The sequence below is a fragment of the Amphiprion ocellaris genome, chromosome 9, assembly GCF_022539595.1.
Source record: "Amphiprion ocellaris isolate individual 3 ecotype Okinawa chromosome 9, ASM2253959v1, whole genome shotgun sequence".
NCBI lineage: Eukaryota > Metazoa > Chordata > Actinopteri > Pomacentridae > Amphiprion > Amphiprion ocellaris.
The window spans coordinates 36466423-36483407 of record NC_072774.1 but is presented as its reverse complement, the minus strand read 5'-3'; the positions used below and the strand labels follow the sequence as shown (position 1 = coordinate 36483407).

General features: G+C 38.2%; 1 protein-coding gene across 13 annotated transcripts in view; it reads left to right on the top strand.

Moving 5' to 3' along the window:
* Positions 1-16985, top strand: part of adgrb1a (adhesion G protein-coupled receptor B1a) — a 175834-nt gene that overhangs the window by 147903 nt on the left and 10946 nt on the right. For 8 of the 13 annotated variants that reach the window (XM_055013313.1, XM_055013317.1, XM_055013315.1 and 5 more), the window contains 7 exons: positions 1799-1901; positions 2039-2189; positions 2276-2345; positions 2665-2731; positions 6355-6440; positions 8755-8814; positions 13262-13360. In XM_055013313.1, the coding sequence (XP_054869288.1) occupies positions 1799-1901; positions 2039-2189; positions 2276-2345; positions 2665-2731; positions 6355-6440; positions 8755-8814; positions 13262-13360 (636 nt within the window). The remainder of the gene's footprint in view (positions 1-1798; positions 1902-2038; positions 2190-2275; positions 2346-2664; positions 2732-6354; positions 6441-8754; positions 8815-13261; positions 13361-16985) is intronic. The other 5 variants (XM_055013310.1, XM_055013309.1, XM_055013318.1 and 2 more) reach the window with 3 other exon arrangements.

Below are 16985 nucleotides of genomic sequence, written 5' to 3'. Positions count from 1 at the left end.
AATGTGGTTACAGAAAATGGAGATACATGTGTGACAGGTAAAACATGCCAGTTACAATGTCTCACTCTAAGAAAGGTCACACCATGAAAAATGTTGTTTTAGAAGTAAAAATACTAACAGCTACACAATTGTACAATTGTGTAGCTGCTAGTGTCATCTTCACCCTGAAGTGACACCAAGTCATGACCAAGACTAGATTGTACCAAGACTGAGACCAGAGCAAGAGCAAGACCAGAACCAGACCGGAATCCCACACTGCATGACCACATTATGATAAAATGTGACGAAAGCAAACCATAGCTTTGCACCACTGAAATTAGTGCCCTTATACATACAGTATATACAGTATTTATTGTACATATTAAACTAGTGTTTATACTTAATATTCACTTAATCTCTCTGGGTGAGGGGTGAGACTTCTCAGAAGTTTTGGTAAAGAGGCTATCATTAGCTTGCTAGTTTTGCTTTCATCACTTATCTTACCTTTCTTTACACTCTTCAGTAATGTTTGTCGTGGTCCCAGCTGTCTCAGTCAAAGTTGCATTGTTGAATTTGCATACTGCTGTGTTTTTACTTGTTCATGCTGCTTTGCAGATGAACTCTTTGTGGTTTAGACAGCAAAGGATTTGGCTGTCATCTTCTGCTTTACAGTCACAGCTTCTTCTCCTATCTTTTGCATTCAGTTCCTTGAAGTGCATTTTAGAGGCAGATGGAAATTATTGGTTGCATCTGAGTCATTTTTGTCTGAGACCATGAAAACGATCTTGAGTGCTACACCAATAGCAGATACAGTACTTGGTAGCAGAATGTACCACATGATCAGGTAGAATTTTGGGAATATAACAAGTGTGTGTGTATGAGCAAGGCTACATTTCAACAAACATCCTATGCACAGTCCCCACACTACTTCAGAAAAGCCTCTGCCACTGGAAAAGTTCCAATCTCTAATATTTCAAACCACTGTTTGAAGGTCAGATCATATTTAACACTGGAATAACAGGATTAAACAATTCTATCTAAAGGACTTCTGTCCTGATGCTTGACAGAATTGTCGACACCTCGTCAACTTGTTCACTCTTACGTAGGAGAGGATTTGACAGTTTTGTATATATATACACTACTGTTCAAAAATTTGGGGTCACCCAGACAATTTCATATTTTCCATGAAAACTCATACTTTTATTTATGTGCTAACATAATTGCACAAGAGTTCTCTAATCATTGATGAGCCTTTCAACACCATTAGCTAACACAATGTAGCATTAGAACACAGGAGTGATGGTTGCTGGAAATGTTCCTCTGTACCTCTATGGAGATATTCCATTGAAAATCAGCCGTTTCCAGCTAGAATAGTCACTTACCACATTAACAATGTCTAGACTGGATTTATCATTCATTTAATGTTATCTTCATTGATAAAAAAGCTTCTCTTTCAAAAATAAGGACATTTCTAAGTGACCCCAAACTTTAGAACGGTAGTGTATAAGTGTCAGAGATTTAGAATCTGAAGCAAACTGTAATTAAAAACTAACAACAAAGCTAATGCAGTTGGCTGCAATCTCTCTCTCTCTCTCTCTGTCTGTCTGTGATATGCATATATATATATATATACATATATATACACACACACACACACACACACACACACACACACACACACACACACACACACACACACACACACACACATATATATGGTTTTGTTTTTATTCTTGAGTGAAACACTGAACTCCTGGTCTTTGCTACAGGTCTGACTGCTAGTTTCAGTCATATAAGTGTTTCTTTCATCTTCCTGCAGGTATATTCGATCTGAGCGCTCGGTCATCCTCATTAACTTCTGCCTCTCCATCATCTCCTCCAATGCCCTTATTCTCATTGGACAGACACAGACAAGGAATAAGGTAAGAGCCAAGAGCTGAGAGTCTGTGGTTGAATGACAGAAACTATGTTACTTGACCACAGTGGCACCCCTTGCCTGATAACATATTCACTACTAATATTCTACCAATTTGTTTACTGTCTTTATCTTTTGTTTCAGGTCTTATGCACCCTGATTGCTGCATTCCTTCATTTTTTCTTCCTGTCCTCTTTCTGCTGGGTTCTAACTGAGGCTTGGCAGTCGTACATGGCAGTTACAGGCCGCCTCAGGAATCGCATCATACGCAAGCGTTTCCTGTGTCTTGGATGGGGTGGGCCTTCTCTCTACTGTCCGTCATTTTGTTCTGTTCATCTTTTAGTACTCCTGTGGTTACAACCAGTCTTATTTTCCTCCCAGGTCTCCCTGCTCTAGTCGTGGCAATTTCAGTGGGATTCACCAAGGCAAAGGGATATGGAACACCGAGCTAGTAAGAATGTTTTCTATAGATCTACCATTGTGCATCTCGTCCTTTTTAACTATTAGTGGGGTATTGGGGATATTACATATGGTTGAAGGTTAATGTTTGCAACATAATTAACTTCTCTTTCTCATCTATCTTTTACTATCCTCATCCTTTTTCTGCATATACTAATCTACCTTTCACCTCATTCCCTCCCTACTCTTTACAACCCTCCATGCACCCAACCCCCAACTCCCCCACCCCCATTCTCTGCCTTGAACCTCCCTTTTTCATGTCTTCTAATCATCTCTCTGTGCATGTGTATTTTCCTGCTCCTCTCTTGTAGCTGCTGGCTGTCTCTGGAAGGAGGTCTGCTCTATGCATTTGTTGGACCTGCCGCAGCTGTAGTCTTGGTATTTCTTCTTTTCCTCTTCTCTGTGTTTGTTTGCTTTCAAAGCCTCTGCACTAAATCTAAGTGTATGAAAAGCAAGCTTTTATCATGTAGCAGTCACTTTTGACAAATCAGTATGCGGTCTGTATGCATCCATCAAGAAACTTGAAGTAGTAATTATGTTAACAGTCTTACTAATGACTGAGTTATCATTTAAGCATATATCGCAAAAGATTCAATATAACACAGTAATAAAATGGAAATATTGTACCTGGACACCAACAGTAATGTTATAGTGGTCAGTATACAACAGAAGTGAGTACACCCCTATGTAAAATCACAGTGTCACAGCTCAACAATAGACATTGTGTTTAAGTTGAGATTTTTTTCTTATGAACAATCGAAAACAAACAAATTTTAGAATGACTATACTGAAAATGCAGGGGTGGGTGGGTGGGTGGGAGGAGTTTGTTTTTTGGGATTTTTTTGGCTTTTTAGGCCTTGGATTGGACTCGAACCCATGACCAGTGCATCAGGGGCCATAGCCCTTGTTTATGGATTGCCCACTGAAACAGTTGAGCTTCCAGAGCACCTGGTTTGGCATGTTTGATGTGAACCAGGACTGTCACCATGGAAGCATAGTTGTGACAGTGAAGCACGGAGATGGGAGTGTAGTGATATAGGACTGCATGAGTGCAAAAGTTGAAAAGTGTTGTTAAGATGACATTAGTAGTTGGCACCGTTAGTGCCTATGTATATGCCAAATTACTAGCTCACAAGATGACTCCGAATTTCCAAATGCTCGGCAGAAGAGGAACATTTCAGCATTATAATGGTCTAAAGCACCCTGCCAAAGTCACACAAGTGTTTCTTCAGAGGATAAAGGTGATGACTGAGCTCTGACCAAGTTTATCACCTGACTTGAATCCAACAGAACACCTTTGGTTTGTATTCTGAAGAGAAAATAAAGCAATATAACCCCTCCAGCTAAGACACTTGAAAATTACTGCCTTTGAAGAATGGCACAGAATCTTGAGAAATTTGTCATCCTCCATGCTGAGGAGGATTGAAGGTGTCACTTAAAACATGTTTGGACATGCAAAGTCTTTGATTTCAACCTCGGTATTGATTGTTGAATTGAGTGTCTACTGTGGAGCTTGCATTTCTAATACAGTAATCAACTAACTAATTACTATGAGTCACTTAGAGCAAATACCCTAAGGTGATACAATTTGGAATCCTTTGACATTTAAGTGATCTTACATCGGGTTGTACTTGCAGCTGTTGTATACTGTTGTTCGGATATTCACCATCATTATTATTATTAGTCAACTTTAACTGTTATCAAAATTTTGTATTGTGACAAAATTTTATCATTATGTAAGAATCTATCTAAAATTAGCACCTAGCAGCTAGCAGTGAATATATAAATTAGACCATTGCAAAGCCCACTAACAACTCACATTTCCTCATATCCATCTCTGCCTCTTTTCAAGCTTGTTTACTACCTAAAATCCTTTGCTACCGTCTAGTCCTCTACTTTATCCTTAACCTTCCCACCTTTCTATGTACCTTATTTACCACCATTTTCCTTCACCTATTTTCTCTTCCTGGCTCTGCCTCATTGTTTCCTCCTTTGCTTTTCTCTTTACCTCCCCACCAACTCTGTCCCTTGCTTTTTCCTCCTTCTTGCAATTTCACTTTTTCTTCTCTTTTACCTGCTCTTTTCCTTTCTTACTTCTTTTCTTCCCTGCTTGTGCTGTTTTTTTGCTTCTTTCATCTTTGCTTACATTTGTTTTTTCTTTATATACCTCCTCTTTCTATTATCTTACTTCTTTTTTCCTTGTCTATTCCTACCCCTGCTAACTTCTTCTTTATTTTCTTGTGATTACCTTTTCCTTTTTTACCTCCTCCTTTCCTTCCATTATTCTTGTTTTCATCCCTGTCCCTTTGTTTCCTTCCCTCTCCCTCCTTTGTGTCATGCTTTTTTCCTTTTTATTGCTTCTTTCTGTCCTTTATTTTTCCCCCTGTAGTTTTCTGTCGTTGCTTAAATTCTCCTTTGCTTACAGCCTTTTCCTTATTTATATCCTTCTCCTTCCCTCTTTCTTTCATTTGTTTGCTGTCCCTTCCTTTTCTAGCTTAATTCCTCCTTTAATTCCTGCTTTTTGCTTTCCTTGTGTATCCTTTTTTATTTTCTCACTTCTTTCTTTTCCTTCTTGTCTATTCCTTTCCTAGTTTACTTCCTTTTTTGCTTCAAGCCATACTTTTGTTCCTGCTTCCGCCTTATTTTTATTTTTCCTTTTCTATACATATTTTACAGCATCTGGGCACCTTTTTAGTAAAAAAAAAAAAAAATCAATCAATCAATGTCATAACAAGCTCAAATCAGACTCTTTATCTCAGTGGCAAAAAGTTTAAGAATTATATTAAGGATGACTGTTTATATTACGATACTGACTTCAAATTAGAATTGGGTCATTTACACACTTGGTCTTTTTTAGTTTACCACACATACAATCACTTATTACTTTTCTTGGAAAAGGCCTTTAGAAACGGTTCTCCTCTGGCTGGCATGTGACAATTCACTTTTGATCACAGTTCAGAATCACCACAGCTATATTACACTTATGTAACTTCAGTATAATCCTTGTGCTGTAGATGCAAATGGTAAATGCATCCATGGAATGAGCTTAATTTTGCACTATCTTTAAAGCAATACCCATGTAGAAGATAATGGAGTCAGCTGCAGTTATATTCATACATCAGCTATATACCTGGATAGAATATATATATATATATATATATATATATATATATATTATCTTAAATGTTCCACCTTCTCACAGTTGCTGTTTCAGTGAGAACAAGGACAGCCTTATATCAAACATAACAATCACGCTGAGGTAATTTCCTGTATAAATTGTCATCTCAGCTCTGCTGATGTTCAGCCTAAATCAGAGGTAAATCACAGATGTAAACCCTGGCAGGACACACGCTGCACTGACACTGTGTCCTTGGTTTGCTGATCAAATCCATTAGCCACAGTTTCAGCGATTCATTTCCTAGTTTCTTCTGTCCCACCCACAAGTGAACAGCTTGTTTTGGGTGTCCTTTTAGCAAATGCAGCTTCTCTAGTAAAGAGCTCTTACTGTCAGTAACAGTCGAGGCCTAGCTTACTCTGAGCACTCTGAGTGGTTTGCAAAAGACGTATTTATAGAAGCAAATCTTCAAAGCAGGTAAACTGTAGGAATTACAAGAGTCAAAGATATGCTCATAATTTTAAGCTCATATTTTTTAAGCTCATATTTAATGTAGGGTATGTTGCTTTTTCAGCGCACCCTCTATATTCGACAATATATATATATATAATCCATCCTTTTAACTTCTGTATACCTCTCATGCTTCATTTGGTGCTCATCTGTAACATTTAACATGGTACCGTTTAGTATTTACAGCGCAGAGTCTTCAGTAAGTACAGCTGTGTGTGGTTTCACTCATCTGTGCATGCTACTGTCATCATTTTATCGTGATGAACCTCATCACCATTGTTATTCATCATAATTATCACCAGCGTAGTATTGCATGTTGTGAAGTACTTAAACTGTCTTTGCTCTGCTTTAATCCTGTGCTTCTTTTCTTTGACAGGTTAACATGGTTATTGGGATTCTCGTTTTTAACAAACTGGTGTCCAAAGACGGCATTACTGATATGAAACTAAAGGAGAGGGCGGGGTATGCCTTATAACACACTTCCATTTTACACAGTGACCTATAACCAGCCCGATGGCTCAGCTCGGGGATGGGAGTAGTGCATATGGTTGCTCCTTGCCTAAATTTGTCATCAATCATTATTAGGCACATTGGAAAATTAACTGAATATGACTCTGCATTGATAATGTCAGGAGGAAGAGGAGACAGATTAAAATATTTTAAAAATGTCACTGATTTCATCAAAAATAAGTGAGCAAAAGGCAGTGTATATTTCACAGAACCTGTGACTCACTTAAGACTGTCAACACTGCCTCTGGCTGGATCGAAATGGAGGACAGAAGTTTGTTACAAAGAGCAAAAAAACATGTTGGGAAGGCTGTCTGGTTATTGGTCCTGCACAGACTGAGCAAGACGATGACTCATCTCATTGCTTTGTTTTAAGTTTCAAATGTGTTGCATTTTGTTCCAGCTGCTGTTTGTTTGCAGGTGTTGCTCTTGATGTGAAGTTCTGTAACTCCATCCGTCTTTTTCTCCTGTTTGGTTGTTTCTAGTAAAGGGAAGCAGGGCTTTCAAACAGCAAGATGCTCTTAAAAAAGAAAAGCATGGCTTATTACAGTTTTGGTTTTACTTCGCTTGTTCCAGCTATCAGGTTGTTTGGTTAAGATAGCGTTGCACTTATCTAAGTAACTGTTGAGTTTCGAAGCTTCTCTGATCATCTGACCACTTGTGTTTTGTTGCATTTCCAAATCTTAGCAATTGCTTTTGTGCGTATATGTTATCATAATTGTTAAAACCCATAGTCGGAGCAACAGAAATAAAAACTAAGTTGTAATAAACTGTCATTTTCTTGACTGAGTGCTGTGAAGTTATGGCGACAGGGCTAACCCAATAAACCCATTTTCTGCTAAAGTGTGAGGCTGACATTGGACTTAAAGAAACACTCCGGCATGTTGGTAATTATATACAAATTGGTAAAATTGGTCATGTTCAGTTGAGAAAATTGAGTTTTCATCTGTGTACATCTAATACACAGATATGAAGCAGTTTAGTAGAAGCTGGGGGAAACTGTTTGGAGAGAAATACACCGAACAACTTCACAGCTCTTCTGCACCAGTGTGCACATTGTGGATACTGGACTTTAATTAAGCATAAATCTAACTGTCTGAATAACACATCTGCATCCTCCACCTGGCATCATTTGATGTGTACCAAATGATGTGACACAGACTATGTGCGTCGCAGTAAAGGATAAACCACCTTCATAAACTGCCATATTGTAGTGGAGGCCATTGGAGGGTAGAATCATCGGCAGGGTCTCCCAAGGCAAACTGACAGACTTCTACAAATCAACTTCAGCTGGAAACATTTATTACAAACATGGGTCTGTCCTTGACCAATACTTGGAGCGGAGGTGGGCAAGTGAGCATCTTGTGACGGTCTTCATCTTGTGCCTTAGCTAGACAGTGCAGTAAGTCCACTGCTATGTAGGCTTACAGTGTACAAGTAGGAGTCACTTCAGCAATAGACAGATGCCAAGATCCCACCCTCGTCAACTTTCAGTGATGAGCACAGGACAAGACATTATGGTTTAGTAGCTGTTCGTGTTAATTCTTGCCCAACACTAGGCTTAGTACACACAGTGCTAATTGTGATGTTTAAAAGTTACCTAGTTTCAGCAAAAAACCTAGTGACTCTTAGATTTGTATTTTGCTTGCTAATAGGTTGTAAAGTGCTAATATGACAACTTACTTACAAGTACGTGAAAATTCTATTTTTGATTAATTTATATGTTTGCCACTGCTCTAAATTCATGCCAGAAATTGCATCAGTGGCCTCATCTAGGCTGCTTTCTGGTTTGTCAGTAAACATGCATAATTTCCAAAATGTTGGAGTGTTCCTTTTAATATTGGGTCTAAGATGATTTTTATCAACTACAACTTCAAGAACCCAGTGAATGTGTATTATATTCTTTGGACATTATACATAATTGTTTTTAATTTTCAGAATAGTTTTTTTTTGTTTGGTTGGTTGGTTTTTCGTAAATATTAGTATTCAAAGAGTTCATCAAATGTGCTATTAGCTATCGGTGGCAAATGTCATTGGACTGTTAGATTGGCTTCCATTGGTCCAACCACAGAGTGCACATGCACCCTGCTCCCCTTTACCCTACAGGCTGTTCTGTCTCCATTGACATTGGTGCATTCAAATGTTATTTTCTTTCTCTCTGAAAAAAAATGTTTGCTTTCCTCAATGATCTCTCTGTTCAACTGTACTTGTTTTTGCTGTCTGAAATGTCCTGTTTGAGTTTGCACAGAATCCCCTCTCTCTCACTCAGGGCTCTCCAATCAGGAACACATCAGTCTCAGAAGCCCCCTCCCATGTCATCAGTGATTGGGTAAAAAAAATATCTGCCCATCCCACCCTCTCTCTTAATGTATGGCTACCAGCCCTGCCCATCACCAAACCTGCTGAATCCTGTAGCAATCACCTCTGATTGGCTTAGTATTACTTCCTGCCTATTCACCTCACTATTTCACTAGATCTTGCAATTTATGCTTCCTCCTGTTAGCTGGATAGAGCATAACCCAAATCTGCCTCAGGCTCTGACAATTTCTGGAATGCTTTTAGAGAAACTGTGATTTAATTTTTTCAATAACACTTACTAGTTGCAGAGCAATAATAATATGTTCTATTCACTTTAATGTTATTGGAATGTGTGTGTGCCTGGTTCATATGATAGTTATGATTGCATCTGTGTTTATATATTCTGCAACTTATGGAGTAACTCATAGAGACATAGACTGACAGTTAAAACTGGTGAGATTGCAGTTTGAATTTTTTAGCCTTTCTTTCATGTTGTGAGTGTGAATGTCAAAAATGAATGCAAGACAATCATTATTTTATGTTTAAATGATTTTATTCAACCTGATACTTAGGACTGGATCATAGAAGTTCTGTGTTGTGGCACAGTAACCTAAGCTAAGTCCACTTGCTAGTTTTTGTAGAGCTTTTAACCACAAATCAGTCAATGATTTGACTTAATTAGGTAACCTGACAACATGATGTACTAATTATGGCGAAAGTGATGAATTGGGAGGAAAGAATGGTCTCTGGTTTTGAGTGTGAATGTTCTCCTTGATCATTCTCTTGCTGAATATTTTGAGAGCAACTGGACACCACTTTCCGAAGTGTCACACCACTTATTGATGAAACTTGCTCACTAGACACATGTGCTGACAGGTCCCCTTTCACTTCTTACCACTTCTGAATATTCCACCCATACCAGTTGACAATTCTATAATTCTAATTCTGAGCTAACGGACTTCCTATTGACTTCCCACACAACTTACCTCTTGCAAGAATAGCTACTTTATCGAGGCAGGAGACAAGGTTAGTGGCCAGAGTATATATAAAATCATAAATACCCATGCCATTGCATATGAAAAAGATAATTGGAGATTCCAGCTGTGAATTACATAGTGGTCTGCTTTCATCCAATCATATCTTCATCAAAACAAGTTAAAACAACTAATGTATCAGTTTGTATATTCATCAACTCTCTACTTTGGATCATTTCATTTTAAGATCTCATTCTTTTTGTTGCAAACCACTCACAACAGAAAATCACAACTTCCTTCAAGCGTTTTCATTTTTTGAAAATGCAGATACAAATTGTGAATGCAGCGTGTTGAGGCTGCTCAGGCCTATCGATTGTTAAATTGTATGGATATGGGTGTTGTCTGACTGGTTTGAAATGCTGAGGTACTGACTTTGCCATGCCATGACATCGCTCTTTGTAGCTGTGTGGTGAACAAGAAAGGAAAAGCAAGGAAGGCTGTCTAATGTTTTTTCTGTCTTTTGGTGACCCCACATCACCCTCCATTCACGGGCCTCTCTGGTATACGTTTCTCAAGGATCAAATGCAAAACATCTTTATTGAAGCTAATTAATTTTGCAAAGTCTAATTAAGTGCACCGCAGCATCTGCAGCAAGCAGGTCGGCTGGCACTTTGGAGACAGACCTCACTGCTGAGTCTCCATTCCCCTGAAAATTAAAGACTAATTCACTGAGAAAAACAGACAAGAGAGACCCAATCCAAACCAGCACTGAAGTTAGTTTCTTCTTTAACAGATGCTTAAATGGTCTCAGTCATCAAGCCTGGGTATTTACAGGATGTAATGGTGGATAATCAAACATTAGGCTTTAGATGAAAATATGTTTTTTTTTCTGTTTATCTTAGCTGAGCATTCCGTTTGACATCCAATAAAGTGCATAGATGAACGTTGATGTTTGACTGAAGGACTACCTTGTATCTGATCATTGTGATGTTCGTCCATATTGAATATTTATTTATTTACTTGGTTTAATGCATCTCACCCCACCTGCCCAACCACCCACCTTTTGCCTCTCGGTCTTTAAGTCCAGGGAAACGCGTTATTTCAAAAGAGTTGATTGCTTTTTAATATCATTGCCTGCAGTGTACATTTAGCGGCTGTATTGCCCTTTTACTTGAAATTGAATTTCTTCCATTATGTGATTTTTAATCCTGGCGTCCAGAGGCTACAAAAATCGATTCCCTCAGCTCTTTCCTCAACTCTTAATTTTTGTTTAGCAGGAGGCCGTATGGTAACAGATTAGTTTGTTGTTACTTGTCAATATCTCAGGCGTTGTAGTCAATCTTTGTCGAATAGCAACAGTGGAGAGATATACGGAGTTTTTGAATGTTGTGAGTCGTCTTTGGAACCTTTGGGTTTTTGTGGAAAATTAAAGGGATGTGTTTTCTTGGTAATGATACCTTGACATAGTCGTTTTTATTAAGTTTATACTGATGGTGATACATATAGAAAATCAATATTATATTCTTAAGTGAACTCATTAAAGGCGACATCAGTTTTCAGTGATCATTATCTGGTCCAGTTCACAATTTTGTTTTGTCTTTGAGAATAACTGTGGCAGAGACAACATGGCATCCCACTGAGCTATTCCTAGTAGCTATAATGGAATTTGGAAACAGGAAATGCTTCAGTGATCTAGAAAATCAATAGTAAACATCAGCTTTTAGTGTCAGGCCTCCTATATATTCAACAGTTTTCTTACTTGAGAGTGACATTCAGGAAGCATAAAGGGTGAATTGGAGAAAAAAACACAGTGAGTTATCTGGGGATTAGAGTGAATTCACTTCAAGTGTGGGTGTTTGTATGGAGAGAGGTGGTGGGCATACCTAGATGGAAGTTTTATTTGAGTGAAATGGAAGTTTTGCCCTTGTGTGTCAGCCACATTGGCCAAAGAGAAGATGCTCGTCATGCAAGCAATTCAGAGCTATAGAATATACATAGTGCAGGAAAGAAAACATTGCACTGCAGTAGCCAAACTCATGATATATTCAGAATCTGAAGGTCTATTTTAACCAGCACTTGAACTTCCATTTTTGCTTTAGCAGTGAAAAACAAGAGTGATAGAATTTTATTTGTAATAAATGTGCGTTTGGACCAGACTTCCCTCATTTTGAATGTCCACCTGAGATCTTTCCACCGGTTCAGTTTGTTATGATGACACAGTCCTAAGTCACACAGGGCGAGAAATCCAGTCAGACAGCCTGTTTGTTAGTCAGGTTGATTTGCAAGAAAAAGTCTGCCTGATTGTCTGGTCACTCGTGCTTATTGCTCTGTTGGTCCTATTTTTAGTGATGCCCACCATGTTTTGGTATTTCAGCTATTACTGTACTGAGTCCAGTGTCATTGTGGCCTATAGAATGAATGGTCAAGGCTACAGAATACAGCCTGACTTCCAAGCCATAGTTTGTTTTTGTTTTTTTTTTGTTTTGTTTTGTTTATTTGTCTTTCCCTAGATTTTAGACCCAGGATGGGTTTTGGTAACTCAGATTCACTCATTCATCCACGTCAGTCACTTAACATTACTTACAGTATGATGAACATGGGAAATGAACAGGACTTTTCCTTCCTCAACCTTAAGCTATTTATCACATTGCAGCTGTATATTTTGACAGAATGAATTACTGTGGGTACATATACAATTTCTTGATGACTTAGTTGCTTGTTGTATATTAAGTCCTGCAATAACTTGAATTAATTGATGTTATGTAACACTAAACCACAACTGAGGATGTTTTTTCTTTCTTTCTTTCTTTCTTCTGTTGTGAATTCTGATTTCAGAGGATGATGGAGTCCATTACTTGCACATGTATGTGCATTTGTCAGAGTGGAGCTTTGAGATGTGACTGTGTGTAAGCCTTTGCAGTAGAGCTTGGCATTGTGTGTAATAAGTAGTCAGCACAGATAGAGAAGACCAAGGATGAGGTACATTGTCATCATAGCAGCAGCACAGATGTAAATCCTGCATGAAATTAGGCATTTAGATGAAGCTTCTTTGGATTGCGAGCAGATAAATAGTTGGATTGGTGAAATATTGAGAACACACTGAGGAGTCCCAGTGCAGTCAGGCATTCAAACTAGTCATATATGAAACAGTCTTCATGTTTAATTCAAAAAATTCAATAATATCTTGGCCACACTTTCCCTGTCCCCATGAGTCACACACAGGTAAACCCCCAAAAAAACACACACACCAAACTCACTCCGAGCTGGACCACAGCCCTGAGAGAGAGATTGTGCGCGAACACTGTGACTCACCGTGTGTGTGTGTGTGTGTGTGTGTGTGTGTGTGTGTGTGTGTGTGTGTGTGTGTGTGTGTGTGTGTGTGTGTGTGTGTGTGTGTGTGACTGTTTAGCGTGCTCATGTGTGCACATGCATCTGTGCAAGTCTGTGTGTAGGTGCATTTGTATCTGTTTGTGTATGTTACAGCGTGTTAATTTGACTTTGCAGTCAGATGACAGTGCCACTGTACAATATGACGCTCAAATGTGCCAAGTGCGGAGTTATCTCTTCGGCTGACGTTTCCACCACAGCTACCAGTAACGCCATGTTAGTCCCGCTAATTATTTTTCCTTAACTCTTCTGACCTCTGTTCTCTCCTTTACTGTATGCCTCCCTTCTTCTCCCTCACTTGACTGGTTCTCTATCTTTTATCCCTCTGTCATGTGTTCTTCTCCCTGGTGCCCTGGCAGGGAAGATTTCACTCAATATTAAGAGGCTCTTGAAGCTTGTGTGCTGCTCCTGAAAACAAACTGTTAACTATATCTATGTAAATAACTATGCTTATGTGCTTGATGACTGAATTAGAGAGAGAGTGTGTGTGTGTGTGTGTGTGTTTCACTTTTAAGAGACAAGTAGTACCACAAAGCTGATTAGAACAGACATTGAGGAGGCCATGGCTACGTATGCAGGGAGGACAGTGATACACGTTCATTGTCTCAGTTTGTGTTTCTTGCTGTGATTTGTGGCTGCCTAGAGCTCATTTCCATTATTTTACAATCTAAGCCATAACTGTAGCTACTGTGCTAATAGAATGTGATTAGAATGACAGAAGTCAGCTGTGCAGTCTATCTGTGCCTGTTTTGCAGCATGTGTTGCTGCTACAGTCTGCAACTACTGCCACTAAATAGCTGCTTAATATCAAACAGCTGGGACACGACAGGTCCTACATCCTTTTTCACTTTTTTATACTTAAATGAATTTAAAAAAAGAAGTCAACCACACAGTGCTGTAACCTTTACTGTATGTCACACTGGGGTTCAGAAACCAGACAATACTATATATACAGTACGAGTCAAAAGTTTGAAAACTCCTACTCTTTCAAGAGGTTTTCTTATTTTACTTACTGTATTCAGTTTTCTATTATGGATTACTGCAGCTCAAAAAGGAATCATCATTTTGAAGTAGCGAACATAATTTATGATGTAAATATGAACATTGTTAATCAAGGTATTTGTGAAGTTAGACTCCAGTCAGACGCAACATGACAAAACAGAGTCCCAGACGAAGGCAGATTTTTTTGTGAATATATTATTCCAAATGCATTGTGTATATAATGGATGGAGTTAGTATTCCAAGTATATATATATACACTAACTCCATCCACTCTATATAAATAAAATCAGTAGTCCTAAAAAAAACATGGGTAACATTTTAAATTATGTTTTTCTGGTCTATTCATGGTCTCATGATTTCTGTTGTCAACTTTGTCCTGTCTCCATCCCTTACTCAGGAGATACATTTCTGTTATTATTTTGTAATATCTTCCTAAATGGAATGTGTAGATCTACAATATGCAACAATTATATAAAAACTTGAATGTTTTTTTTTCCAGTTCCATAATGGTTCCATAACATCTGTTGTCATTAAATGTGTCCCGTTCCAATCCTGCCGCTTTAGATGAGATTTCATTTGACTCCTGTACTACCCATAGTCATACTTCCCAGGCAGATCACATATTCTAGTCTAATAGTATGGATAGATCTAAATGCAATAGCCAACATTTTAAATGTGCAAGTAATGTTTCTTCCATCGTTATCCTGTACCCATAACTTGTGTCGTTGCCAAGCTCATTGTGTCTTTATTCTGTCACTGTTCCTCCTGATCCTGTTTCACTCCTATGGATGATCTATTTCTAATGTTGAATATAGAGTTTCTTTATATTCATATCTCCTAATGGAACAAACAAATGCTTGAAAATATACAAATTAGGGTGTCTTTTCTGGTCCAACAATTTCTGTTGTTGCCAACCTCATCCCATCCTAATCCTGTCATTTTTACTTCTGATTGGGTTTTACTCCTATGTATTATGTACAGAGTCTCTTGTCAAACATAGTGCACAGGCCCCAGGCACCAGTTCACACTTTCAAATGTTCAAACAATAATGTTAGATCAAATTCTTAGTTTACAATCACATGTGAGATTCTATTCTGAATACCAGCCGTGGAATCGATGTTCTGTCTGTCCCAGCCAGCATCATAACCTACTACATACATGTCATGCTTGTGTTGACTCCTTTCACTAGTTTGTGAAGCCAGGTGAGGTGTAATGAGCCATTACTGTGAACTGCTGCTGAAAGCTTGATGAAATCAGACAACAGCTTATAGCAGCCTGTCTAATACTGTGTGGGTGTTACTAGGTGATCAAATGTATTGTAATCATTTGTCAGTCAAATAATTTTGGATAAAAACGGTGAGTATGGTAAAAACCAACCACAAAAAAAGGTCAGGGCTGAGAATGAATGGAATTATCTGTTTGGTGGGTTTCAATCATTTCACCATTTTGAAGACAGTACTAAACTCTTACCAGTTTCAAACCTAAATTATTGTTGATGTGATGATGATGCACTCCAGAGTGTTTACTATGAATAGGGTGGCAAAGTCTTCACATACTGGGATAAATTTCAGGAAATTGATGGTCAACATCAAACTCTGTACTCTAGTCACTGGGATGACTTATTATCAGAGGTGGAAAGTAGCTAAGCACGTTAAGAATTACAGAATTTTTATACTGCTTCTTTGTGGTTTTCCTTTTGTTACACTGTTTTTTTATGCAAAGTAGATGATGACTTTAAGAAAATGTATGCAGTATGCAACAAAAGCTTTATTTTCAAAAAACTCACTTTGTCTTTACAGTGAGAATATTATATGTAAGAATAAGACCTCCTTGATAGACAGATGACCTCCCACTCATTTAATTCTCTGTTACTGCATGCTTTCTTATGATTGTGTCATCATGGCTGGATAAGTAAGTGATGTAGACCGTTTAAGGCAGAACATAGTCTTTCAGCTACTTTATTCTACATGAAACACAATGGCTTAGTTTATTTGGTCCTTTACAATACTGACAGTAAATTGAAATTTATTGTTCTCACGAATTAATTCCAGTCATTTCTGCTTGCTGTTTTTTTTATATTTTATTTTTTTGTTGTATAAAGTTCATGTCATGTTTTCGTGCCCAGACTATAAATATGAAACATCTGAGCAGCTCAATAGCTATAAGGCATCTTTTTCTCCTGGTGCTTCTGATCTGAAACACCTTTGTGAAGTTTTGTTCATGGCAGCTCAACACTGATCAAAAAAGAAATAGCAATAAATAGTCAAATAGATGAAGTGAGTGAGAACAGCAATTATGAGCAGAAAATTGGTTAATATTCCTTGTTATACTGATGGAATTGGTCCAGTGAACGTGTAGAAGATGGAAATGTGCTTTTTTTCATGTAAGACACATCCAAACTTGACTGCTCTGGTTTTCCTTATTTTGACAAATCATTCTGTCATCGCATGCACCATGTTGATTTATTTGGATAAAGGTTTAAATCTGCTATTTTTCCACCTCTGGAATATTCTATAACCAATACTAAACCTGCTGGATGTGTTAAGTAAGAGTGTCTGAATGAAGCTAATTTCAGAACAGTCACTATGAGGATAGTTATTCTTCTTATTTATTCCTATTGCTCCCAATAAAACAACTGGAATGAGTTAGAACAAAATAAGAACAGCAAAGTGGGAGCTTAAACAAAAGGAATGACACTTCTTCAGACTCTTTCTCTGTCCTCTTCTGTTCTGCCTCTTCTGTTTGTCTTTACATTCTGTTTCAGCCTCATTTCACTTGTTTTTTGTCCCCTGCTCACCCTCGCTACCTCCCTCTCTTTCCTGTGGCACTAGATCCTCTA